This window comes from Bombus huntii, chromosome 7 (assembly GCF_024542735.1).
Source record: "Bombus huntii isolate Logan2020A chromosome 7, iyBomHunt1.1, whole genome shotgun sequence".
Lineage (NCBI taxonomy): Eukaryota > Metazoa > Arthropoda > Insecta > Hymenoptera > Apidae > Bombus > Bombus huntii.
The window spans coordinates 4,594,562-4,621,159 of record NC_066244.1 but is presented as its reverse complement, the minus strand read 5'-3'; the positions used below and the strand labels follow the sequence as shown (position 1 = coordinate 4,621,159).

At 38.4% G+C, this 26,598-nt stretch overlaps 5 protein-coding genes across 10 annotated transcripts in view; 1 reads left to right on the top strand and 4 right to left on the bottom strand.

The window, feature by feature from the left end:
* Window positions 1-1,032: 1,032 nt before the first annotated feature.
* LOC126868024 (beta-1,4-mannosyltransferase egh) lies at window positions 1,033-6,144 on the bottom strand. Of its 3 annotated transcripts, none has more exons than XM_050623167.1 (3): window positions 6,029-6,144; window positions 3,857-4,665; window positions 1,033-3,773 (listed from the first exon to the last, which is right to left on the bottom strand). In XM_050623167.1, the coding sequence occupies exons 1-3, from the start codon at window positions 6,048-6,050 to the stop codon at window positions 3,201-3,203; spliced, it is 1,404 nt and encodes a 467-aa protein (XP_050479124.1). In that variant the 5' UTR covers window positions 6,051-6,144; the 3' UTR covers window positions 1,033-3,200. The 3 variants fall into 3 exon arrangements, with proteins under 3 accessions (XP_050479124.1, XP_050479126.1, XP_050479125.1); XM_050623169.1 differs by having other exon boundaries at window positions 5,446-6,083; XM_050623168.1 differs by having other exon boundaries at window positions 5,643-6,083.
* Window positions 6,145-6,271: 127 nt separating this feature from the next.
* LOC126868033 (ribonuclease Oy) lies at window positions 6,272-8,958 on the top strand. 2 transcript variants are annotated; one of them, XM_050623181.1, is made up of 5 exons: window positions 6,272-6,959; window positions 7,060-7,161; window positions 7,886-8,420; window positions 8,494-8,652; window positions 8,741-8,958. In XM_050623181.1, the coding sequence occupies exons 2-5, from the start codon at window positions 7,145-7,147 to the stop codon at window positions 8,819-8,821; spliced, it is 792 nt and encodes a 263-aa protein (XP_050479138.1). In that variant the 5' UTR covers window positions 6,272-6,959; window positions 7,060-7,144; the 3' UTR covers window positions 8,822-8,958. The 2 variants fall into 2 exon arrangements, with proteins under 2 accessions (XP_050479138.1, XP_050479137.1); XM_050623180.1 differs by lacking the exons at window positions 6,272-6,959; window positions 7,060-7,161 and adding an exon at window positions 7,179-7,706.
* On the bottom strand, window positions 8,705-10,475 carry LOC126868030 (UBX domain-containing protein 1). Of its 2 annotated transcripts, XM_050623176.1 has the most exons (7): window positions 10,296-10,474; window positions 10,171-10,224; window positions 9,951-10,109; window positions 9,629-9,880; window positions 9,339-9,555; window positions 9,070-9,250; window positions 8,705-8,917 (listed from the first exon to the last, which is right to left on the bottom strand). In XM_050623176.1, the coding sequence occupies exons 1-7, from the start codon at window positions 10,349-10,351 to the stop codon at window positions 8,871-8,873; spliced, it is 966 nt and encodes a 321-aa protein (XP_050479133.1). In that variant the 5' UTR covers window positions 10,352-10,474; the 3' UTR covers window positions 8,705-8,870. The 2 variants fall into 2 exon arrangements, with proteins under 2 accessions (XP_050479133.1, XP_050479132.1); XM_050623175.1 differs by having other exon boundaries at window positions 8,705-9,250; window positions 10,296-10,475.
* A 164-nt stretch (window positions 10,476-10,639) lies between these two features.
* On the bottom strand, window positions 10,640-12,200 carry LOC126868039 (histone H2A). The gene is made up of 3 exons (XM_050623187.1): window positions 12,020-12,200; window positions 11,729-11,936; window positions 10,640-11,262 (listed from the first exon to the last, which is right to left on the bottom strand). The coding sequence occupies exons 1-3, from the start codon at window positions 12,039-12,041 to the stop codon at window positions 11,085-11,087; spliced, it is 408 nt and encodes a 135-aa protein (XP_050479144.1). The 5' UTR covers window positions 12,042-12,200; the 3' UTR covers window positions 10,640-11,084.
* Window positions 12,201-13,410: 1,210 nt separating this feature from the next.
* The window catches only part of LOC126868010 (uncharacterized), a 46,842-nt gene continuing 33,654 nt past the window's right edge, over window positions 13,411-26,598 (bottom strand). For both annotated transcript variants that reach the window (XM_050623130.1, XM_050623131.1), the window contains exons 8-15: window positions 22,358-22,608; window positions 21,819-22,066; window positions 21,556-21,708; window positions 21,296-21,441; window positions 15,436-18,333; window positions 15,094-15,300; window positions 14,608-15,003; window positions 13,411-14,506 (exon numbers count right to left, since the gene is read on the bottom strand). In XM_050623130.1, the coding sequence (XP_050479087.1) occupies window positions 14,307-14,506; window positions 14,608-15,003; window positions 15,094-15,300; window positions 15,436-18,333; window positions 21,296-21,441; window positions 21,556-21,708; window positions 21,819-22,066; window positions 22,358-22,608 (4,499 nt within the window). In that variant the 3' untranslated portion in view covers window positions 13,411-14,306. The remainder of the gene's footprint in view (window positions 14,507-14,607; window positions 15,004-15,093; window positions 15,301-15,435; window positions 18,334-21,295; window positions 21,442-21,555; window positions 21,709-21,818; window positions 22,067-22,357; window positions 22,609-26,598) is intronic.

Here is a 26,598-nt window from a genome sequence, read left to right as displayed (position 1 = left end):
TGCGTCCTCATCTGATATCTTAAAGTACTAATAACACAGTATGTGCTACTCACAATGCGTGAACAAGTCATGTGTACAGAACTTCACATGCTGGCATGAACTATTGTATCTTTATTGTTTTTATTATTAGGCTAATTTGTACAAATTACTTGTCTCAGTTTTGTATTCAATTATATAATACATTTTACATCATTTCACACCAAACCAACAGCAGAAATTGCATAAATAATGCAAGTATTTTTATCTTTTCAAAACAAGGTCAAGTAGAACAATTTATTTAATGCAAATCATTGAAATATATTTCTTTATCTTCTACAATGGCATTTTATTAAACTTTTTTAATTCATTATCAAATTTTACAGATGTTTATATTATTCATAAAATGATATATTATTATAATATATTTCAATTTCCATCTTTATAATATTAAACAATGTTGCTATATACCTTCCTCATACTTTCTTGACTAGATAATGTAAATCTTATTGAATATAATTACTTAGCATATTTTAAGTATGTATACGCAGCATATGCCACTTTAATTAATATACATAAATACCACTGAAAGATTTTTTACTTAATTTTAAAAAATAACTTTAAATGCTTTCGGAAAATTCATATGCCAGAAATCAGTTAGAGAGTAAACTCAACTTAAAGTGAGTTATTTATCTAATAATTGTATCACTAACAATTTTAATGATATTTATGTGCATTGATTAAAACGAGGTCTGTATATATAAAATTTTGATTAGTAAATTTGTCGATTACTACATGCATTCTACATTGTCACATTAATACTTTCATAATTTTATTATATAAAATTCAAATTATCATCAAATTTTATTAAATGAAAATTATCACCAATATATAATTTTCGCTTCTAAATTATGAATTATTATACAAAAATTATTGTTATACGAAATTATAATTTAAATATATTTCATATTATGATCATAAAATAAACATATGTTTCTAAATAATAAATAATTTTATATAAATTTTATATATTAAACTTACTTAGAAGTCAGTGTATTCGTATTTTAATAAATAAAATTTATTTTACAAATAAAGTCTTACAAATGAAAAACATGTAAAATACTATTAATTTTGTTTATAATTTATGTATTAAACTTATTATATTACTTATGTGTTATCTACTGCTATTGTATGTAAGTTAGCATTTATCGATACTGTATATATATGTTTATAGCCTTGTTTCTAAATTAAAAAATTGCATGAGTTTATTTTATAATTTAGAAACACAAATATTTTTCTACTATAATAATATTTAGGAATTAAACCATCAATTATATAATACTTATGTGTTACACGCATTATATATATACATATATCTTACTCTAAATTAAATGTTATAAAATAAAATCTTCATAATTTTTCAATTTGAATTTTCATATGGTTAAAATGGATTTATATCACAGTAAATGCAGTTACTTACATGTAGTTGGATATAATTATTTTAGTAACTGCATGTAGAATTGAAGATATTAGACATTATTTTTAAAAATTTTCAAGTAGATTTTCTCATTATTATGTTGTATACTTATAGTTTTGCTTCCTAATATATTATGCAACATTTGAAAATATTTTGAAAAAATTTTATGTAGATTAATAGAAATGAAAATGAGTCATCAAATTTTGCAAAACAAAAGGAGGAATAAATTGTGTATTTACATTCAAACTTCCATGTACTTTGACTGGATATAATTTATAAATATTACTATTTTGAGTAACTCATAGTTGGTTAATTTTTATTAATATGGGTTTTATATCAGAAGTTATTATATAAGACTGATATCGTATAAAAAAAATATGAAAATTTCATTCCAGTGTATAAATGTAATGATACCCTACATTTCTTATAATTTTACGGATATGAAACTACATTCTGTTAAATTTTTATCAATTAAAATTAGATTTATATACATAAATTTGAAAATAATCCATTATTGATATACCAAAAAAAAATATATTTTGTTTAATTAAAAATATCATCATTAGATAGGTGATAATAATAGATAATAAACATATCATATTAGGTACACAAAATTCAATTTTCCTAATTGTTATCAATGATGATAATTAGAATAAAAGCATAAAAGCAAGGTAGTTGATTGTATAAGTTGACTTTTTATATTATGCTGTACTGTTCTGTAAATTTAAAGATGAAGAATTATTATTCCATTGCATGTACAACAATTTTTGAATAAGTGATCACATGTTTTTGCAAGTTTAAAAAATCCTATTATCTTTGTTTTTTTTCAACATAAATAATAAGTGATGTCTAATAAGTGATACATTAAGTTTCATGTATTACTTAGTAATCAATCAAAGAGATAATTTCAATTATTTGATTAATCATTTTTCAACAAATTTTGAATTTTTATACTTATAATTAGAATTTTATGGAGCTATTATTATTGGATTGCTTTATCAAGATTTTTTTCTTTATCTCAAACTTCATTTCATTATTAGTGTTGATAAAAGAAGACATAATTATATATAATATGAATAAAATTGTATTTTGATTAAGGAAATTTAGCAATTCATTGATAAGAATTTTATGAAAATCTAATTGAAAATATAAATATTAGAATTGTTACTGATAGATGATTTATTAAGGAATATAGATTATTTTTTTAGGATTATTTTCTTCATTACATAACATCTGATAAGGAAGTGTATTTTATTTCGAACAAATGATAATATATGAAGTATGTACCATAATTACTTATCTGAGAGATATTGTAACTGATTGTAACTCTTCTGAGTACTGAATTGAATGTCTAAATTAAAATTTTCCTAAACTATACTCTACAAACATAATATTATATTTATTATTATTTTGCATATTATATAAAACATTAATTAACTAAGATATTTAAATTATTACTTTGGCTATCTATTATATAGTATTAAATAAGACAGATAAAGTATGTTTGTTTCAAACACGCCTGTCATCCACACAATATATATATATATATGTATGTATGTATATATATATGTATCTTATATATATATATATATATATGTATCTATAGCACGTAAAAGATTATTAATATTTCAAATTCTAAAATATAAAATCATATTATTCTTCTAAAATACACAAGAATTTCTGAAAGTGTATATAAACATTTCTGTAAGTATATGATACTATCTGAAAGGAATCTTTTAATACTTTCTTATACTGTCACTGGTGGTTTGTACTCTTTGTTAACTACATAAAATTTATGTTTTGTTCCGAACAAACCCCATATAACGGCAACATTTTCTATGATCAAATTAAAAGGAATTGTTGATAATGCCCCACATATACATAGTATAAATCGAGCAATACCAAATCGGTATAAAGAAAATGATTTAACTACACCAAAAACATACATATAAATATTTACCGCACCAATAAAAGCACATAGAAAATCTATAAATGGTGGGCAAGTAATGGGATAAATTCCAGCTAATACAATATTCGAAGTAGAAAGCGGCAGTGTTACCCACGAGTAACAAGATATGCCTAGAAGCAGCTTTTTATTTAATGGAATAGCTTTGGAATGTACAACAAGTAATATACCTTGTAACCATCTCTTTCTTTGTTGTACAAAGTCCCATAATGTAAATGGTGACTTTTCCCACATTTCACCATCCACAAAATTAAATGTATACCCTTGGGTGAATGCTTTCATTGCAAAAAAACAATCTTCTGCAACAGATCCATCTAGTCCATTGTTGAAGGAAACTTGTCTTTCTGCACCCATCTATAATAATAAAAATGTTTTTGTATGATATAATATGATTATAATTAAGGACATGATTCATGTATAACGTAATGAACAATTACTTGAGTAACAACATAAGAACCTTTCATACTAAAGAAAGGTTTATGAAACATTGTAAATTGTAATCGTAACTTTCCCATGTCATCTGCTACTCTAAAACTGTCTGCTAAGGTAGTAATCCAATTAACAACATCTTCATTTGCATATGTTATTAACCCTTGACCAAATTGATGTTTTCCATCCAGTACAAAATTCAGTATCCCACGAACAGAATTTTCAGTCAGTAAAGTTTCTTCATCAAGATGTACAATCCAATCGTTATCTGCTAACTCATTGACTGAATTTTCTAAGCAATATTGTAAAGCACGGGCTTTGAACAAAGCACCACTACTTGTACGATAGTTTGGTGGCACAACGACCTCTCTGATTCTTCTATGAGGGTTTAATCCAATTGGCTTATCACTAACTACTTCAATTTGAAAGTTTTCTAAACCAGTTTCTAGACATCTGTTTAAATTCCTTATTACATTCGCTCTCACTAATTGTGGATAATCTCCACGTGTTACTATTCTAATACAAATAAATGGTGCAAGTAATGGCGAACCTTTTAAAACAACTTTATCTGGGAATGCATTGTATATCATTAGTCCTACAAAGTTAAATAAAACTTGCGGAAAGGAAAGAAATGTAAGTGTTCGCAGGATATATAATATAAGTGCGCCAAGAAATCCATATTCAATCCATGGATCAAATGTTTCCTTTTTATTATTATTCCAACTAAGTCCTCCGGTAATCAATTCAAATATGATTATAACAACAAGTAGTAAACAACAGTGTAAAATATGTTTTGTTACACTGTTCAACATTATTTCTGAAAAATAAAGATAAGAGTTTTTTAAAAATAAAGATAAAAATTAGTAAATATACATTCTATATATATATATTATGTATATTATTTATGTTCATAAATTATAACATACAATTTTTGTTTAAGCATTATTAATCAAAATATGTAAACTCTCTGCTTAAAACAATCACTTCTATTAGCGAATATAAATGAAAGATTTATAGACTAAATAAAGTAAAATGTTATTTATAATACAATACTGTAATAAAAATCAAAATGACACGAAAAATGATCTTTTAATTGCTTTGAGCACTGCATATTTGCTGATAAAAAAATAGCAAAACGTTAAGTTCTACATAATCTTATCAAACTGTGCTTCACATGTATATAACTGACAAATATTGTATATAATCTATAATCTAGTGATAGTAGATTGAAAATATGAAATATTGTCCCCTAAAAAGTATTTAACATTTCATATTGTCCTATGCTTTCCACTATTTCTATATTTCTACTTGATTTCATATTTGTATGTGATAAATTTATCACAATGTTAGGATATCAAAAGTATACAAGAGCAATGTAACGTTTCTATTCATAATACATTAATATGTTATTATTACATTATTATACGTTATTAATACATTAATATTCATAATAAACTTTACATACAGATGGAATAATTTCAGTTTTAGGTTCAAATAAACAACAAATTATTGCATAAATTTTCACAACGATGCGATAATATTAATGTTTACTAATAATATTCAATTAATCTATTAAAATGTTATTTTATTTATATACCTTTCTTTGTGTAGCCAAATATTATTGTGATATATCGTTAAAAAGAAAGATTTCTCGATTCATTGCCCACAACAACAAATAAATGTAAATGAACAATAAAAAAAAAACTAATTTATGTACCGGTATGAATAAAAAATATTTTCATAATTTCAATAACACACTACCATCGACTTTCGTTGACTCAAAGAATCACTTACATTCCAACATTCTTCAATGTTTTACAGGAAATGACTAATTATCAATACGAGATAAGGAAATCAAATCAACCTATGAAGTTGCGATAAATATTGAAATTTGACATTAAGGTAATACCACTTCGACAATTATACTGACGCCAATTATACTTTTCTTTTTACTGGCTTTAACGTCTAATATAAACCTCTTTGATTGGTCGATGTTACTTATGCGGATAAAATTAAATTCATAATTTTTATATCTTTCACCGTTAAGTGTTATTTATAGATATAACGTGCATTTGTATGTTACTGTTAACAATGTATGAATATAGCAATGGATTATTGAAAAATGTAAGTTCATGTTAATAATGAAAGTAAAATAAATGTGAAAACAGATTAATATCAACCGTCAACCACGATCGTATACATAGGTTCAACACTCGTTCAATTTTTGGTGGTGAGGGACGTCATCATTTTGATGTATATCAATTCTCTTATTAGCCGTATGGCGCTATTAGAAAATTTCTTAATGCGCATGTGTGTTCAGCGATCATTACGCCGCTCTGCGACGTAATGCGAAAGTTGAACGAGTGCTAAACCCGCATCCCGAACGCAAAAGCAGGCGATTGGCCGAAATTCAAAGTGAGGAAGAAAGCTCTGAAAGATGAAACATGGCGAAACAAGCAACCAATGAAAAATTAGTAATTGGGCAAGGAAGTGATGACATGGAGATTGAGGGCATCCCATTGGTTGACACATACGCACAGACAGTATGAAGAGAAGTAATCAGGAGTGTAAAAATCATAGGAAAGAATAGAGGAAATTAATTAACGAAGCAGGCGAAGAAAGCAAAAGAAGAAAATAAGAGTAGAAAACAGAATAAAGAGCTCGAGAAAGACCAGATAGGAGACATTTCCAGTTATACTATATATGAAAAATAGAGTCCCGAGGATCTGAGCAAAAAGATTCAGTGGTGATAGAAATAAGTTATAATATAACAATGCAATACATTTATGGATGCAATGTTGAAGCTATATATGTAATGAATTAATAATAGTCAGCACAAAATAGGATTAAGAAATATTTGAACACTAGAAAATGTGATAGAGGATAGAAATAACATGGATTTTCAAATTATATTTTGGATAGTAATAAAATAAAGAAATGGAAGTGAACTGAGCTAGAGACAGTTGTAAGCCAAAAAGGAGTATAATTTTGCCTGTAAATTGGAACTGAAGAGAGGAAGAAGGAATGAGAGAAAAAAAGAATGAAAATGAAAATGAAATGTAACTAAGAAATGACGTGAGCGAGAAATGTTTTTTGTTAGGCAAAATAAAGGTAGATAACCTTTGATAAATCTCTTGCAAATATCCTTGTAAAACCAAGGAAAGAAATAAAATAAAATTTCATGAAAAATGACCCTCATTTTTGGTTTTAGGGACCTAAAATTTAGCAACCGAAAAGACATGTACAAATAAAAAATTTTGCAGTCCGAATACTCTACCTTATCAGAAGATCAAAAGATGAAAAATAATTGCAGGTAATGTTATTATCTTAGTAAGATAATCTCACTCACTTTGTCGTAAAAAATATAGTGCATTAAGTGTGCATATAGTGCTTTATGTGTTAATATAAACATGTTAATACAATGTTTATATAATAATATAATAAGCTCATTTTTTTATTCCTAAAAACATATAAAGACTGCAAACATTGTGGTGCCTATCTGCTTAACAGTGTTATCAATCTATCAGTGATAACCATCTGCTATCTCTTTTTTTTTCTTCTTCTTATTTTATTATTATCTATTATTATACAGATATGCGTATATTTCGTTTGTACTTCTTGAAAGTACAAGCGTCCACTATTGTACCATCTGCTACCTGAGTAGAAATTGTAAGATAAAGTTCACCTTGAAGGCATTTATAAGCAGAGAGATCTGTACCATATGCCAACTGTGTAGTCAATGAATATATACTAATTTAGATTTTCTCTGTACACTAAGAACTTTAGCATTTTAAATATGTTTAGTTGCAAGATAATTGTTAGTGTTTTATTTTTGTTTTTTATCGCTAAAACAAATAGGTGAGTAAAAAGTGTTATTTGTTACAATATACATGTGTTCCTGTTTTGTGATATATATAAAGCGATACAATGAGAAGATGTTTTTCAACTTTCTTTCATTTCCCATTATTCGTAACATAACACGTCCTTTGTGTGTGAGAGAGAGAATATCCTTTATATATAAAACATGGTTTTCACAGTGATGAGAACTATTTGAAGGCCACAACAGGATCAAATGACTTCGATGTTTTAATTTTTACACAACATTGGCCTCAAACTGTTTGTTATACTTGGAAGGAAAACCAGGCATCGCACACGTGTTCATTACCGACAAAACATGATGAGTGGACAATTCATGGCATTTGGCCTTCTCAATACCATAAAATCGGTCCACAGTTTTGTAATAAATCGATGCCTTTTAACCCTTCAGCTTTAAAATCAATAGAAACAGAATTACAAGAAAAATGGATAGATATAGAAAATGGAAAAACATCTTACTCCCTTTGGAAACATGAATGGGACAAACACGGTACTTGCGCGGCAACCGTGGAACATCTAAATAGTGAGGTCAAGTATTTCAAGGAAGGTCTGAATTTATTAACAAAGTATGATATGAAAAATGTATTGGCACAAGAAAATATCATACCTGGACAAACATATAACACGAGCGATATTTTGAATGCTATTGAACGAATATTAGGTAAACGAGGCTCATTAATCTGCATAAAAAGCAAGGTAAGAATTTATTTATACATCATATAATATCGATATTTGATGCTTAAACTTATTAGTATAAAAAATATTTTAGGACACTGGAGAATCATACATATTTGAAATACGAATATGTTTTGACAAGATGTTACAATTAATTAACTGTGATGAAACTTATGAATATCCTACGAACTGTGATCTTTCTGGATATGTAACATATCCTGATAAACTGCCACAAGGACACAACGTAGCACAGGTGTAATTGTAGTATAAATTAAGTTTCTAAGATTATATCTTACAAATCGGTATATTCTAAATTGTTTGTTTATTTAATATTCTTACAGAAATTACAAATACAGAATGTTTTGAAATACTGCCTTTTTATAAATTTTTGGAGAATATTTTACAATCGTATAGTATCTTAAAAGTTATATGGTTGACTGCATGGAAAGTAATAGCTGATATTTATTATGATCATTCTACTTTTTTCTGAACAATTAAAACTGCAGATGGTGTCAGGCCTGGAAGTACAATAATAATAATTAAATAATTGAGCCTTGTACCCTTTTATCTTTATGTTATTATAAGAAAATCATAGCCAATTCAGAAGATCTTAATACTATACTATTACATACTAGTAATATTGTATTACATATTATAAATTCCACCATACCTAAAGCATTCAACGGAGCTTCATAATCATCTTCCATGAAAATTTTCTTTGGGAAAGCTGTCATTAAATTAAATGGACCAGATGGATCTGTTCTATTAATTTCTATAAACAATCTCACAGCAGATAACTTCTCCTTACTTCCAAAGCTTTGCGTTAATGTTTGTCCATTAGTAAGCCTAATCTAAAATGTTACTATTATGTCATTTAAATATAATGATATTTAGACATTAAGATTAGAAGTAGATATTCATTAATATGCAACTTATTACCTGCAATCTAGTATCATTATATTCCTTTCTATAAGTACTAGTAGAGGATGACGGTGTAGGTGGAGATTCTGTTAATGCTCTTTTGGCATTAGCTTTGGCACGTCTAGCAGCTTTATCAGCTTCAATTTGTTCTTTAACTTTTTGACGTGCTAATTTCTCTTCTTCTTTTTCACGTTTCCTCTCCTCTAACAACTTTCTCATTTCTAACTCCTCTAACCTATAATTGAGATAGACAAATAAATATACTGTGTTCACTTTTGTGAAAAAAGAAAAAAGAAAAGGCAACTTACTTTCTTCTAGCCTGAGCCATCTCTTTCCCTGATCTTATTCTATTCTTTTCCCTTTCTTGTGCATCTTTCTTTTCCTGCTCCTCTCGCTCCTTGTTTTTCTGTTTTAACTTCTCTGTTAGAATTCGTAATTGTTCCTTCTTTTCTTCTTCCGTAAGAGGTTTCTTTTCTTCCGTGCTTTCAGAGAATCTATCATGTCCGGACTTTGTTGCATGGAATTCGACTTCCAAGTTAGATTTAAACAGTTTTCCACAACTATTAAATAAAGAATCAAAGTAAATACTTCATTGACATTAACCGACATAAAACATTAGTATATATTTACATATCACATTTCATAGATTTAGCAACTTCAGTAGTAGACACCTGACCACTAGCATCGGCAGTATCTTCATGGATTGATGTTTGAAGATTAGACAGCGTTGCACTTTCAGCAGTAGGTGGGTCAGGTGATGGTTCAGCATCATTTGAATGAGCCAAGAGCCTAAAATAAAAATTAAGATCGTCATCGGACGATGAGAATGAAGCCACGGCCTTTCTCGTACCATTCCATTGCCGGAACAACACCTTTGTTTCCAGTAATTTCTAAAGCTTTTTCTCTACAACAAAATACACATTAAGATAATAAAGGTTATATTATATTAATAAAAGAGCTACTTAAAATACTTACGCTTTAGATATGCTAAAGCCCATATCGACTAACATATTTATATCACTCGACGACATTTTTCTCTATGTTTTCGAAGTCTTAACGAATATTTTTCACCAATTCAACAAGAATTCGATAGGCACCCGATCAAAAACTTAACGTCACGTTCAACCGACGCGCTACCTATGCGAATTTGTACGTTGTAAAAGTCTACTGGTAGAATTACCTTACCGGAAGTCACATGTAGTTAAATTTTGAAAGTACAATTGTCATGTTTAAATAACTTTTTATTTATTTAGAATTCCGAAGAATGCAGAAAACATGGTTACAATATAGGTTTAAAATTTTAAAGAAATATTGTAAAGTGAAGAGTAATGATGTTTTATTTTCACTCTAAGTATTGTTTACAGTCAACAAAAACATAAAAATGAGTTATACTTGTTGTTACATTTCATAAATCATACAAGTCACTAAGAACTTTTAATACAAAATCGAAAGAAAAAAAACATACAAAACATAGTACAGTTATGACAGTTTGGTTAATACTTAGATAATAGATCTAAGCATAGGTAAAAGACTTCTTTTAAGTAATAATACAATTTGCTATTACATTATCGCTAAATAAAAGATGTTATTCAGTAATAAAATAGTAGTTTATACCGTTAACTAAAATAATTTTACAACGAATGTCTGATGAAGCGATGGTAATCTGATAGGGTCCAGAGATTATTTTGTTTTTCTTTAATGGCTCAAGAAACAAAGATATAGCCCTAAAGTACTGTTAAGTTAGAAAGGTTATTCTAATGATTATTAATATTCCTGGGATGTTTTGTCTCCCTTTCCAGATCCACCAGTACCGGTTTTCTTCGGCAGAAGCACCGCTTGAATGTTAGGCAGGACACCACCTTGAGCGATTGTTACACCCGAGAGCAGTTTATTTAATTCTTCGTCATTGCGAATAGCTAATTGTAAGTGACGTGGAATTATCCTGAAATAAGAGTATGAACATGTGTATTTGGAAACTTATATAGCGTTGAAGGGTCGCTTAACTTTAATTGTAGGTATATACAAATATGAACATGTAGCAAGTATGAAATTTATGTGCTTCCCCGCTAGAATGATAAACAACCTATCATATCAGTTCACTTACATTTGAAAGTTTTCTCTCAAAATCGGAACAGTGAACAATGTACAATGCTACAAAGAAATAACTGTAAGATTGATTTTTGTGAATCCTATATGAAACTGGATATTATATCCAAATGTAAGTGAAATTTAACGAAACACAATTTTTTTTATATCATCTTTTTTAGCTACAGAAACTACATAAAAGTATCGTGTAAGTGAAAAGAAAAAGAATATTTGTACAATTATGGAGAGAAGGAAGATACGGATAGATAAATAGATAGATAAGTAGGAGGGGAAGAGGGGAAGAAGGGCTTTGCTTCACCAACCTCGTCTTCTTGTTGTCTCTTGCGGCGTTCCCGGCTAACTCGAGTACTTCAGCCGCCAAATATTCCATCACAGCGGCCAAATAAACAGGCGCTCCAGCTCCTACTCGTTCCGCATAATTTCCTTTTCTTAAAAGACGATGGATTCTTCCGACAGGGAACTGCAGCCCTGCCCTACTACTGCGGGTCTTCGCCTTTCCCTTAGCCTTTCCTGAAAGTATACATATAAACGGTTTTCGACGTTTCTCAATAAACTACAATATTACATTCCAACAAAACAGATATGATACTTACCACCTTTACCGCGTCCTGACATCTTTTATAATACTTTCTTAAAAGTTTTCTTAAACACGAACAACGGTTAATGCTTCTCCTCGGAGTACCAAACAGCGAATGAAAGTCTACCTTGCCCGACGACGGTTATGCGTATGTACGTCAGATATTTTGGCGGCGACAGTTAGGTCGGTGCTCGTTTGCGCGGGAACCTTATTTCTACGTCAATTATACTAGTGGCGCCGCTAGCCTAGCGTTAAAATCCCTAGATGTGAAATTGAAGTTTATTTTAGAAAATGTCCTTTTTGTATTTGCTTGACATATAATTCGGACATATAATATGTATCGACTAAAAGAATATTATTTTCCCCGACTAATGCGATTTATCTAATGATTATTTGCTAGTTTTTACTTCTTATCTTCTTCGTAGCATTTAACGTTATTATATGAATTGTACAGTCTGTAGAAAATAAGCGCGTCTGGGCATAGAGGGCAGTAACGACGAAAGTAACTAAAATTTGTAATTACTTTAACGGTTGACGAGATAAAACCATGACTTTAAACTTACTAAATATTTTGAAAATGACTTAGTTTACCGTGGAATGAAAATCGAGATATAAGAACGACTACAGTTAATTATCGATTGTAAGTAGGAAAGTGTTCACACGAAGATGTGAAAGAGGTAGGAGGAATAGAGACACTCTGAAAATTCATATTTTCAACAATTTACTCCTAGGCTCTTGGTTTGGCCAGATTAGAGACCAACAAATCTCTTGTGGTCTTATTTTGTTATACAATACATAAAAATAATGATATTTACAAATGTAGGATAACGTTAGGCACTCAATGAACAAAACGGTGAAATTATAAATGGATTTCATATTATACATACTGGAGGTATTACGATGAATAGTTGAACGATATACTCGGAGAGTAGAGTGAGATACAAGTACTAGGAGATTGAAATTAGCATAATATAGCACTGATTTAGTTGAACGTAAAAAATCTTTTTCCTTTTGCAGCAGAACGATTTTTCTTCGTTTTTTAATGTTGTTTGCGATCCGATTACTATTCGAACGTGGAATGTTGGAGGTTGGGTAACAAGCATGTTTTTTATGTGGAATGTGCTCGCACGATGTCTCACGTTTTAAATTAAGACAATTTAAATTAAGTCACTTTACCTACGTAAGTACCTCACTGCTGTTGTTACATTAATTTCTCTTGTATTCACTGGCCTTTGCGTTCATTACTGTGAACAGTGGACATCGAAAGGAAAGATCGATCACTATTCCGATTTCTTGAAATCAGACGTGATTTTCCTGTATTCTACGAATGTCCGTAGACTAGAGTCGTTTCTATCTCGAAACATCTTTTACGTTAAAAGTAATCGTTACGGTTCTACGGTTTCGACCTTTTTTTTTTTTTTTTTTTTGCATCCGGATTTACTGTAATCGCAGTCTGTCGTTCATAGTTTGAAAATTTCCATTAACATAGAGCTCACATACACTATCCCCATTTACGACGCAAAATGAAAAAGAAAGTCACAGTCTATACATTTGAGAGTGTAACTTTTCGATCGTCATCGAACCGATTCGATGAACGTTGCGATTAGATGTTCGCTTTTCTTTTACACGAGATAATATTAACGATCGAGTCATATACAAATTGTGACATATCATATTGTTTCAAGTTATTATCTGACATAGAGTCCACATTACGCAGAATAAAATAAGTTATACGATTTGTCTATTTTTCATTAAAATATTATGATACAAATTACAATTATTTATAGTTTAGGGTTTAAGAGCCGTTAGTTGAAACTATAAAATCTTTATTAATCACTTTAGTGTTAACTAAAAAGTGCATCTATATATAGGTATAATTTCGTTTTATACAGTGGTTCTTACACTTGTTTTCATACTGCGCGTGTGCGTGCGTGCGTCGTGTGTGTGTGTGTGTGTGTGTGTGCGCGCGCGCGTGTATATGTGTATGTGTTTTCGTTCGTTCGTTCGTTGAGATGACGATCGTCATTTACGAAATATAAAGGTATATTCCTGGCGATCATCGCTTCAATTTTGCTGCTATTGAACTTTTATATTCTGTATATAGCATCGTCACGTGGTGTACACTTAGTAGCAAAAGAATACGAAAGGCTGCTGTACATTTGGTCAATAAAACGTATCACCGAAACTTTTATTACTTGCCCTGTGTGTCGTAAGATTTTATATTTGGTACTGTATGCTAACGACCCTTAACCCTTCGATAATATCACAGATGAATGAGTTTCCGTGTTGTGCGTTACGCATCGCTACCTAAGGTTCCTAACAAGTGCGTTAATCCTTTCAATTTTTTCACTGAGCATTCGTCTCTCCGAATCAAGAGCCGTTCTCGCGGATAACAGTTCGTATATCCTTCGCTCTAGGTGAATAGTTTCGGAACGCAAGTTGTTCGACTGTGCCACCAATTTTGATGTTTCGCTCGTCAGAATTTTCTTTTCCATTGCTTTTTCTGAAACGGAAGAAAATAAACGGGCAACGGAAGGAATGAAAACGCCTCGGTTAATGCGAAAGACAAAATAGAATTTGCCGTTGAAGATCTTCTCGTCGTACCTTTGGAATATTCGCTGTAAGCAAGCATGATGTCCTCGATGCCGGTCCACCTGGGCCTTTCGTTCTTCCCACCGACGTGGTCGTCTACGTTGTCGTCCACGATCTTAATATCCACGATCTTGCAATGTTGCTTCACCCCATTTTCACCGGGCATGGGCAAAGCAGGATAACCCATGGAGACGATGTTCGGAACCAAAGGTGGTAGAGGCGGTGGTCGTTCTGGAACTTGCTTTACTTTTACTCTGTCCAGTAGTCTCATCTTTTGAGGCGGTTTCGGCAATGTTGGTGGATTCTTCGAATACGCCTTGGCAATTCTCTCGCAGTACGCGGTCACAGAATTTGAACTTCTCCGTTTTTTACGATCTTGTAGAACGTACTGCCACGTTACTTCTGCCTCTGTAATAATAACAATGGAAAATTCGTTCGATATCGATGTAACCATCGATGACCGATAGCAGAGAAATCATCTTTTAATCCGATACTTGCCATCTCTCCTGCCCGGAGGCATTATATCGAGGCCTATGGTCCTGAGAAAACCAACTTTCGGCTCAAAATCTGGCGTATGGAGCAATACATCCGGATGTTCTCGCGGTATTGGTAATACGGACTCGACAGTTTGCTCCGTCTCCAGAGGTACCTCCGGCGGATCTGGATTTAACCTGTACCGCTTCTCCACTTTACAAAGCTCTATCTCTATAGACGAAAAGAAAAGGAAGCGACTCATGAGCGTTAATGTTGCAGGCGACGAGGAACGAAGGGCGAAAAGAAACGGGGACAGAAGGAGGAGAAACGTACGCAAGAGAAAGAAGAATAACGAAGAGCGCTTACCATTCCTCATACTTAAAGTGGTTAGACCAAACATGGCGAGAAACGCGAGCTTCTTCTCCGAATACTGTAACTTGGCTGGCGGACCTTTGATAATCCAGAGATCCATGTCCTTTGTTTCTTCCTCACCTTCCGAATCGGAACTACACGCGAGGCTTGTATTCCTCTCCCTTTTTCTTTTCCTTCTCTTCTCGGCTAGGTCTAACGAGGACGTCAGCTCTTTCGGTTTCTCAGGTACAAGAAAAGACTTTTCGCTCGTAACATCTTGTTTGACTAGAGCCTTGCTCAGGTCAGGCACATTTAACACCGCTGGCTCGCACTTCACGGAAATCTCAGTCAAATTATTGCACTTGTCGGTGAAACAAAATGCGGTTTTTAGCTCGGTCGAGAAATTCAACAGTTTCTCTTGGTATTTTGGTATCTGCAGGAGAACATTGGATACGTTCTGACAGGTACGCAAAACTTCCTCAGACTTGATGCTCTGCATCAACTGAGTCGTATCTATAGGCTTCTGTGCGATGTCGTTTATGCTGAACTTAAAATTCGATTGAAACGATAATGTGGACAAAACGCTATTCTGATCGCTCTGTATCTTAGACTCTACTTCAGGTTTAATCTCCTTCTCAAGGAGATTAAAATTTATAGGTTGAAACGTGGATTGTGGTAGTGGCGGTGGTGGTGGCGGTGGTGGTGGTGGTGGTGGTGGTGGTGGCGGTGGTGGTGGCGGTGGTGGCGGTGGTTGCGACGGTGGTGGCGGTGGTGGTGCTGATGGTGGTGGTGGTGGTGGTGGTGGTTGTATCGGCGGTGGCGGACCCTTTCCTTGTTGTTCGTAAGCGAAATGGGGCGTCAACGGTTTGTCTTGAAGCGAATTCTTCCCTAAATGATTCTGCTGATTCGCTGTTGCTTGTTGCTTCGCGTGATTTTCCATCTTCTCGTTGCACGAATTAACTTTGCTCTCCTTCGTCGATGTATCCGTGCTGCTTTTGTGATGCGAATTCGTGTGATTCGCGATCTTGTTCCCACTACCAGGGCCAACGTTGTTACTATTGTAAGTTGCGTTTTGTGTAAGTTGCGTTGCCGTTTTGTCGACGGAACTGCAATTCAGAACGTTCGACGAGGTGGAAGGTGGCGACGACGACAATGGGGACGATGACGGCGGTGACGACGACAACGAACAAGGGACGTCGTTTCGTTGAGCCGCCGCCGCTGTCACGGTCACCGTTTGATTGTTCTCGTTGGCGTGATACGCGCTTTGCTTCGTACTATTGGAATTGGCGTTATTCGCGTTGCCACCGTTGCTAGCGGCTGGTGTCACTGGTACGTTCGCTTTCGGCTGCGAGTGATGTTGATGAGCAGGCGAAGAGGAAAAATGCGGCGGCGGTTTGTACAAATTAGCTACGTGCGAAACGGGTATATGCGGATGATGAAATTGCTGAGGCGGGTAAGGAATCGGATGTGACAGCGATTGCTGAAGATTCGTGCTCTTCGTGTTATCCGCAACGGAATTCTCGGCGATCTGTCCGGCGATCGTTTGGGGCGTTGTGGTCGAAGTGGCTATCGATTTTACCGGCGACTCCTGATAAGAAATTTGATTGGTTATACTATGATTATGACTGTTCAGGATCGGTCTTTGTTGAGGTTTCGACGATGAGCGAAAGGAATCTTCGAACGGTCTGACGAAAGGCGGTTGTTGCGAGGTTGTCGCCAACGCGTTCGTTGTAACGACGGCGTTGGTGGTGATCGCCGTGCTGCTGGTGCTCGTGTTCGAAGCGTTCGTCGTTGTACTTATCGCGACCGTACCGGATTCTTTGCTTCTCGAGCTATGAATAGCATGAGACAACGGTGGCGATTTGTGAGTCAAAGTGGTCATATGATTGACGCTATTCATGATCGAGGGAACCGCGTTAGCTGTCGTTAGAGTGTGTGTCCCGTGCGTTGTCATAGTGCCGCTGCTTGACAAACTGGTACCGCTGGTCGTTGTACCGGCCGCGCTGTTACAACGTTGTTGTTGTTGATGTTGCGATTGTTGCGACGGTATCGACGATCCTGCTAGCGACGCTTGTGACGACTGTTGCACCTGTTGTTGTTGTTGTTGTTGTTGCTGTTGCTGCTGCTGCTGCTGCTGCTGTTGTTGTTGTTGCTGATGGTATATAGAAGTTGTAACCGTAGTTGTCGCGCTGCTCATTATCGTAGCTGTATGCTGACTAGAATGAATAGTAGTCGAGGATACGGAGGGCAAATGGAGAGAAGGTATAGAGATGATAGGCGCCAAAGGCATGGCGAGGGATGGAGGCGGTGGCGGTGGCGGTCCGATCACCGCTGGCGTCAACGACGACATAGAGGGTATAGAAGGAATAGGCGGAGGGCCGCCGATAGGTGCGGAGCTTATCGCTGGCGGAGGTCCGAGGTTCAAAGGGGGTAGAGTAGAAGCCAAAGGGGGCGGCATGGCCGCGGAACTAACGGAACAGATAGTAGCCGAACCCAAGGACGGTGGAGGTCCAATGGGAGCTGCTGGATTCGGAAACGCTGACAAACGAGAGTGGTAGATGTTCGCTGTTGCCGTTGGATCCGATGACGGTGGTGGTGGTGGTGGTTGTGGTGGTGGCGGTGGTGGTGGTGGTGGTGGCGGTGCTACTGTTGGCGGAGGAGGAGGAGCGGAAGACTGCTCTTCTTTTCTCGATGGATGATGACTGTTACCGACAGATCCAACGTTACTGTTACCGTTGTTGCAGTTGTTAGCGTTGTTGTTGGTATTTCCAGCGCCTCCGCTGCCGCCTCCGCCTCCGCCGCCGCCTCCGCCGCCGCCGCCGCCTCCGCTACTGCTGCCGCTTGGCCGATCTCTGTTCTCGCGTTCTCGCTCCCGCTCGCTATGCATCTGAGCCGCTATGGTCGGCTTCCTAGCTGGAACAAATCCCGAACACAGTGCTTGGTAATCTTCCACTGATCTACTGTTGTCGATTTACTACTCCGTAGAGTAGTCGCAGAGCGTATTTTACGGCAATGCGCGCGAAACAATACGTTCGATCGAACAGGAACACGCGGATCGACGACATCGGTGGTGTCTATCGCGTTCGGGAGCGCGAGGAGAAGCGTTCTTCGCGGGGGATTGCGATCTCGAATCTCGAAATACGCCGTAACTGGCCGCAGTTCTGCGATGCAGATACGACGCAGATACGACGCAGTTACGCAGATCGCAACGTCTTTCGAATTCGAACGAACGAGAGCGCATCGTACATCGACGCTTACGCGACCAACAAGATGGCAAAAGCTCGAAAAAGGCAACTTTTTTTCGCGCGTCCGTTCCAACTTACCTGAGCGATGCGATAAGTTTGTCGTTATAAGGAATGGCTTGATATGATGTATTCAATTCGAAGTATTGGGGATGATTGCTGATAGAATATCAATGAAATCGGACAACGTACTACTCGGATCGACTGTAAGAAATAGTTCGCTTGCTATTGGGACGCCCGTGGACAACGTCGTATATATCGTACACAGCGTAGGAAACTGATCTTTTGAGCGATCGAGATCGCTGAATCTTCCCCAAAACTGTTTCAGAAAATGAATCGAGGGTCAAGAATTCCAAGTCAATCAGAATTTTGATCACGTTTTTTTTTTGCAATGTTTATTTTCAATTATAGTCCAAATATACATGTTTACATAATAAATTATATAAAAACGGTATAATTTTGATAAAAGAACATGTGTGACAAAGTTATATACATCGGTGGATCAAGTCAATAATGGGTAGAATATAGAGTATGCTACACCGAAGAGAAATTATTTTGACACTGATCGTTTAATTGCAAATTTCTAAAACAGTTGCGGGAACTAACGCAAGAGTGCACTACGTTTCGGTAAAAGACACGAAGGCGCGTCGAATCGTCGTTTGGCCTGCGATATATCGGCTGTTCATCGCTTCGCGATAAACTAATCGAAACGAAACATTTTGACGTTTTATGTCACGCGTTACGATGCCAATTATTCGAACAAAAGAGAACGAGGGAACGCCGCAAAGATAAATCAACGAATAAATCAACAAGAGATCAAGGAGAAATCAACAAGGAATCGACAAGGAGTAAACGAGGAATCACAACGAGGAATCACAACGAGGAATCAACGAAACAAACAGAATCGAACGAGGTAGAAAACAAGAAGAAAACAAGAAGAAAAGAAAGAAAAGGAAAAAAAAAAACTAAGAGAAGAGAGAAGCGGTATTATTCGACGATGGCTAACGTGCGCTATCATCGGTTCGGATTATAATAATTACGGTTAACATCGATTTCACATTTCACACGAAAGATACGAATACAAAATTGAATTTATCGAAGAAATATAATTTATTCTTCTGTAGAGGAAGGAAACGATCGAGTTTTACTCAATTGTTACCGTTTAAACGGATGTCCGCCGTAACGATAACGAGGATAATATATAAAGCTTCTCCACACTAAAGATGTGCACTCTTATGTTGAAGTTTCGCTGTTTGTCAAGACGTCACTAACTATATAAAACGATTAACTATGTAACGAACATTGTACATGATTAAGAGACTTTGTTTCAACACTACAAAAATCATTTGTAACATATATGCTTCGGATGATACGATATAAATGGATAAACGGCCGACCGAAGGCCGACTTATTCTTTTAAATATATGAACAAAGGATAGTCGCAGTTGCCAATAAGTCTGACTTCGGTCTACGCGTAAACGAAATTATTAGCGAAATCGAATCGAAATCGAATCGAAATCGAAAACGCAACTGCGTTTTTCAACTGTTTCGATTATCCTAGGAAATTTAGGGCAAGCAGCGTACACCTTCGCTTTCTCCACTACGACAAAGCGTTCGAACAGAGGTCCCACGAAGGCTCGTACCATAGTTGCGTGTGACGGAATGGCACTGTGTTCCATTCAAAGAAAATACACGGAAAATAAGAAAAAAAAGAGGGCGGGGCGGGGGGGGGGGGGGATAGAGGGACGAAACGAAAGGAAACGAAACGAAACGAAACGAAACGAAGTAAAAACCGAAGGAAGAGATAACTCGACGATCGAGTTATACGCTTATCTAAAAAATATCGATCCTACCTTCGTAAGAAACGATCGGCTATGACTATAACTTTGATTATATCTAGTTTAAAATTAGAAGCGTAGTATGTTTTTTTTCTTTTTCTTTCGATTTCATTCACAGTCAGGTATATTCTGCAACGACTTCTCCTCGTTTGCCGCTTTTCGCCAGTTCGTCCGTTCACGGTGAACTACCGTCGGTCGCAGTACAGATCGTTTAACTTATAGAGCGTTACCAACGACGTTTCTCGTCGAGGGTTCGCGATCGCTTGGCACCGATTGTCAAACCAAAGTCGAGAACAAAGACGGAAGATCGATTTTCGTATTCCCCTAGAAAATAATTTCAGGACGTACGGTTCTTTCGCCGCGGTAATTTTACACGTGCATTAGAAAGCTCGAAGAAGGATAGAAAGAGAGAAAGAAAGAAAGAAAGAGAGAAAGAGAACGACGCGAGCACGTTATCGCAATTTCATTGCAATCACCGTGTGATCGACACATCGTAACGGTAGAACGAAAGAGACAACGTTGACAATAACGTTTGGAAAGAAAGAAGCAAGAAAAACGAAAAAGTCGAGTTCGATGATCGGAGGGAGGAGATCGGTCGATACACCGCGGAACACGCTCGCGTGAAAAAAAGTACTTGAGAGAGAGAGAGAGAGAGAGAGAGAGAGAAAACGAAAAGGGAAAGAGAAGGTTATTTTTCCGCGCGTAACAAGCCATCGGGACAGAAGTCTCGCGATCGCTCGTAATCGATGCTTTCTTTTTAATGAAAGGCAGTGGGGGGTGGAGCGACTCGCTCACCTGCAGTATCGGCGGATGCAGGTGCAGGCGCGGGTACCGGGGCTGCAGGAGCGGAATTTCGTGCCGCTCTTCTCCTCTCCTCCTCCTCCCGTAACGCGGCTTGCTCTCGCGCTTGCCTCAGCCGGTGCTCCTCCTCCAGTTTCAGCCTGAAACGAGAATCGTAGGACCGTTAACAAAGGGCCGTCGCCGCGTTCCAGGGGATCATCCGGTCAGCAAGCACCGCTTTCCGTCCGTTAGAGACCTTTCTCTCGTTCACTTACCGCTCGTGCATCACGGGAGACATGAGCCCAAGAGACGCAGGAGGTAGCATGTCCGGACTGTATCTCAATCCGTACAGAGGATACGAAGGTAAGCCAGGAAATATCGGTGGTCTCAGCATTCCACACCGTTCCAAGTACAACTGTTCCTCTAATCTGCGTACCGAGAATCGAGCGGTTACACCACGATTTCGTTAAACACGCTTGTTAGCTGCGCGCTCTTCGGGTAAACGGCAGAGAGGCGGCGTTAGATCACGCGCTATTACCTATAAGCGTGTTGGAGGTGTGGTGGTGGATAGAGACCGTGATGATAAGGATTGTAGGCCGCAGGGTCCAGGGCAAAAGCCGGTGGAGCGTGGGCCGGATGGTGTTCAGGCCGGTACGGTTGAAAACCCGAACGAGCCAACAATTCGGAAGCGGCGGCAGTTACGCTGTGTTTACTGGTATCCGCGGGTCTTGCGTTCGTGTACAACGACGGTATCTCCTCTGGTCTTCTCTCGTGGGTAGATCGTTCCTAAAATACACATTTTCGCTCGTTCGTTAATCCTTGCCTCGTCCTTTTATCCTTTAAGCCGTCCGGTTAAGCCAGCCAGCCAGCCCGACGAAACGCGTCCTCCCGAACTTTATCTTTTTTTCTCTTTTTTTTTTTATCATTTTTCGAGAGTATAGCAAAAACCGAAACGAAACCGATAAGAAACCGATCGTTCCGTTTCGGGGGACGATAACGACCAGGCGCGTCGAGTAAAAGAAACGGAAGAAAGGAAGGAAAGCAGGTCGATCGTAGGTCGCAACAACGATCGCTCACCTTAGCGGGCGAAGGACCTCTAACCAGAGGAGGTGGCGCCCGATTCTTAGGACTCGCACGAGGTTCTTCCTCCTGAGGAGCCGGACCTGCCTGTTTAGCCAGGTTTCGTAGAGCAGCGGCGAAGCTTCTGCTGTTCTGTTGTCCACCTGGACCCGGTCCAGGGGTATGACCCTGTGGTAAAACGCCGGAACTGGGTCTGTGAGATTTGCTGATCGTGGTGGGTGGCGCTTTGGTGCTGGCAGGCTGAAGACCTGAAACCAATCGACGATTAGGGGATCAGCGATCGAAAAGTCACTTACGATCCATCAACGCGCGATCGACAACCAGACAAAAAATCGTCTTTATCCAAATTCTTACATTCGTAATTAACGATACACAGACGATAAATGTATAATATATAATATACAGGGTGGTTGGTAACTGGTGGTACAAGCGGAAACGGGGTGATACTACGCGAAAAAAGAAGTCGAAAATATAGAATAAAAAAAATTTTGTTTTTTTTTCATTTTTCCATCGAGACAACGACCTACAGTGAGATTCGTTATAACGAGACGCGACAAAGTGTGCGCGTACCGAGCGAAAATTCAAAGTCGATTTTCTCGAAAACGAAGCCTCGAACGAACAATTTTTATTCCATATTTTCGACTTCTTTTTTCGCGTAGAATCACCCCCTTTCCGCTTGTACCACCAGTCACCAACCACCCACCCTGTATAATATAATAACGATACAGCATAGAACGACAGTGTCCGCTGACGAAATATCTCTACCGGGTCGGCTAAAAACGTGGTACAATTTTCACCATTATTATTATTATTATTATTATTATATTGCAACGTTACGCGATTCGTACGCTGTTGGTCACTCGGTTCTCTTCGAACGCTCGCTTGCTTTTCCCTTATCTCGCGTAAAGAGTACGCATAATTCACCGAGAGGATAACGACGATAACCGATGTAACTAAATGGAAAACCATTAGACGAATAAAACACGTCGAATAAAATATCGTTATCGAAACGTCGTCGTACGTTCGATCGTTTTCTTCGACCGCTTTCGAACGTTAATTCGACGATCGACGATAATTTTCAACGCGTCGTCCTATTACCTCGTACACAGGATATCCAGACGATACACGATTTTTCTGCGTTTCGTCGTTTTCCATCGAGGGCGAAAAGAAGGGAAGCGGTTGTTCGACCTTCGAAGCTGTTTGCCAGCGATACGAATCTGGGATTGCACGGAGAACCCTTTGAAAAGAGTAAGCGGCTCGGAAGAGCTTTCAAACCAGATCGATCTACATCGAGAAGACGCGAAAGCGCGAATTCGTTCTTTCGCGGTTTACTCCTCTTTTTCTTTTTTTTTTTTTTTTATCGTCCTCTCCCTCGGTCGATTTTTTAAAAATCAAGAACGAGCTAGGACGCGTCGGCATCCGGATGACGGCGGTCCTTTGTGTCTCGGACGATGGTTGCCGAAGAAAGGGACGACGAACGATGTTTCTCTGTCCCTTATCCGCGTTTGCTGGCACGGCGGGACGCGCGTGCGCGTGAAAAAACCCTCCGGTTAAAACGAGAAAATAACAGCCAGAGAATACCCGATGGCTCTCTCCGCGATGATTCCGAGGATGCTTTTCACCCTCCATTCAATTCCTCGTCAGCAGAGCGCACACATCTTCGTTTCCTCTCAACGGACACGCGACTCTTCCCCTCGTCTTTCCTGCTGCTCTTCTCTCCCCTCCTCTCCTCTCCACCGCATGCACCCCGTCGCCTTTTGCTCTCGCCTCCCTTTCTCATTTTCCCCTGTTTCCACGTTCGGAACGCGATTTCTTTTCATTCTCGTACTCCCGTTACTCGCGCCTTTTTCTCTTGTTCTCGTCGTCGTCGTCGTCGTCGTCGTCGTCGTCGTCGTCTTTTAACAACCAGTCTCTTCCCACGTCTCTGGATCTTTCGACCCGCGCTTCTTTACTCGATCGTCGTGGCATTACGCGCCAAACGAATCCTACGATCGGCCAAACGATAAACGCTTTCGAGCGGTTGTCGACGATAAGGGCAAAGGAGAGATACTTTGGTGCCGCTGGGGAGGAAACGAGGAACGGGTATACGCGCGTGGATGGTTCTCCGTGGGCCCGGCGCGGATACAGCGTAATCGAACGGAGCGAGGGGGAGCGAGGGGAGCGAAGAAGGGAGCAAAGGGAAAACGACGTTCGCCAACGCGAACGACGCGCCGAGCAGGGTGGGTTGACTCGACGTCGCAAGCACAAGGATTCTAGCGAGTGGAAAGGGTGTGTAGAGGGTGGTGTTAAGCGGCTTACAGTCTGTTACCATGGTAACGCCACACCACTAAGACAGGAAGAACCTGAATCCAGCCTGCTACACAGTCCCCGTGACCCTCTCTCCGTGTACAGCGTATACCCTTTTATCCACGCCGTTCGTAGCCGCTTGCGAATCCTGCGAAGGAAGGCGAAAGCAAAGACCGGCTACGACCGGATAAACAGCCACGGATTACGCCACTGACTCGCTTCTTGCGTCAAAGTCTTCTCGCCAACCTCTCTGCGAAACCGATACCACGCGTCTCCCGCGTATCGCTGGAGTCTGTCGAACGTCGGCCCGGCCCGGCCCGGTCCCGATCGGCACGAACGTACGACGATCGCATCGACGACGCGAAAATTCTATCGTTCGGCGACTCGCGACATCGTCGTCGAATCGACGTCGTCCGAGTCCGGCGTTTCGCGCGTTTCTGCGAAACTTGCCACCACGGAACGACGAGTAACCGCGTTTAATTGGAATTCGAGCTCCATACAGAAGCTGGCGAGAACAATGCCAAACGCGAAATACCGCGTTCGAAGTGCCGCGCGGTTAATAATTTCGCGTCACCGAATCGAATTCCCCTGTTGCGCCTGGCCGGGTCGCGTCGATAACGACGCGCGAGTCGAACGAGAATCGCAACGCGTATCGCAAGCGGCGTTTGCCGGATGGAATTAAATACGCGAAATGATCGATCGACTCGCGGAAATGGAAAGGAGAAGGGGAATAAAGAAGAAGAATGTACGGCGGCGATGTAAAACACGCTTGGAGAAGCGCGAATACGCGATGTCTTTTTTCCTTCGGTCGAAAGACGACAAACAACAGGTGGGAAAATCGTGGTTTTACCGTACGAGAAACCGGCAGGTAACGGAGGAAGGCACTCGCGCTATAAACGCGAGAACGAGGGAATTCTTTCTCTCTCGCGTTACCGATTTTCGCCTCGCGATGATCGACCTACGTTTCTTTCGGCTCACAGTACCCGCGACAATTAATCGGGCCAACGTGGAATCCACGAGCCAGCCGCGGACAGAGAGACGAGAGAACGAGACCGAGCGCAGCCGTTTCGATAAAATCGACCTCGTCCCCGCTTCTTCCTCGTATAGATTTCAGGCCCGTTTGAAAAAAAAAAAAAAAAAAAGGAAAAAAAGAAAAAGAACGACTTTCCTCGATTAGAAACTACCTCGCTGAGCGCCACGTCGACTGCCGCCAAACTTTCGAGTAGTCTGCGATCTCGGGTACGCGGCGTTCGGTCGTTTCCATGCAAGCCGAGGCAGTTTATTTGAAATTCCGCGGTGCCTCGTAAAACGTTTAACACCCGATCGTTAAACTTTATTCGATCGCGCGAATTTTGTAACAGTTGGTATCGCGTGAAAAAGCTAGCAGGATAAAGGATAGAAGGGGAAATTTCAGACGCCGACCAGGTGCGATTGAAATTCGAACACGCGTGCGTAGCGCACGACGCACGGACGTCTCGACGGAGTTCTCGAGCCTCGTAAATTCCAAGCGATATTCGCTTCGATCGCGCGTTACGTTCGAGATTCTCGCGTTCGACGTACGACGAATATTCGCGCGTGCGGCGTACAAGAGGAAACCGGCGAATGGAGGAAACGAAGGTGAAAGGGAAAAAGGGAGCACGCCGGAACAGAGAACGGAATAACCAATATCGCGGTCGATACTTAAAACGATGGAAAGGAAAATCCGCGACGCAACCTGTCGTCTTGGCGGGATAAACTTCCTTTCGCGATTCGTTCTTCCGTTCGTAATAATCGTTTTTTGCGAAATTTTCTCGATCGCGCCGGAGCTTAGACGAGTCGGAGCGAAAGAAGGAGACGGGGCGATCCAGAGAAAATGGACGAGAATCGTGGCGAGGACGTGGAAAGGGAAAGGAGGGAAACAGGGAGGGAGGGAGGGAGGGAGGGACGAGGGGAGCGAGCAACCACCGGGCTTC

Bases quoted from the DNA above. Each gene is read 5' to 3' on its own strand.
- LOC126868039 (XM_050623187.1), bottom strand. From the start codon at position 12,041: ATGTCAGGACGCGGTAAAGGTG. The intron at 11,937-12,019 runs GTAAGTATCATA...GTATACTTTCAG, and splicing joins GTCAGGACGCGGTAAAGGTG to GAAAGGCTAAGGGAAAGGCG. The intron at 11,263-11,728 runs GTTGGTGAAGCA...CTCTTATTTCAG, and splicing joins AGAGACAACAAGAAGACGAG to GATAATTCCACGTCACTTAC.
- LOC126868030 (XM_050623175.1), bottom strand. From the start codon at position 10,351: ATGTCGTCGAGTGATATAAATATGTTAGTCGATATGGGCTTTAGCATA. The intron at 10,225-10,295 runs GTAAGTATTTTA...ATTTTGTTGTAG, and splicing joins GGCTTTAGCATATCTAAAGC to AGAAAAAGCTTTAGAAATTA. The intron at 9,251-9,338 runs GTAATAAGTTGC...GTAACATTTTAG, and splicing joins ATAATGATACTAGATTGCAG to ATTAGGCTTACTAATGGACA.
- LOC126868024 (XM_050623167.1), bottom strand. From the start codon at position 6,050: ATGTATACGATCGTGGTTGACG. The intron at 4,666-6,028 runs GTTGATATTAAT...TTTATTTTTCAG, and splicing joins GTATACGATCGTGGTTGACG to AAATAATGTTGAACAGTGTA. The intron at 3,774-3,856 runs GTAATTGTTCAT...TTATTATTATAG, and splicing joins GTTCTTATGTTGTTACTCAA to ATGGGTGCAGAAAGACAAGT.
- LOC126868033 (XM_050623180.1), top strand. From the start codon at position 7,645: ATGTTTAGTTGCAAGATAATTGTTAGTGTTTTATTTTTGTTTTTTATC. The intron at 7,707-7,885 runs GTGAGTAAAAAG...TGGTTTTCACAG, and splicing joins TTTATCGCTAAAACAAATAG to TGATGAGAACTATTTGAAGG. The intron at 8,653-8,740 runs GTGTAATTGTAG...ATATTCTTACAG, and splicing joins AAGGACACAACGTAGCACAG to AAATTACAAATACAGAATGT.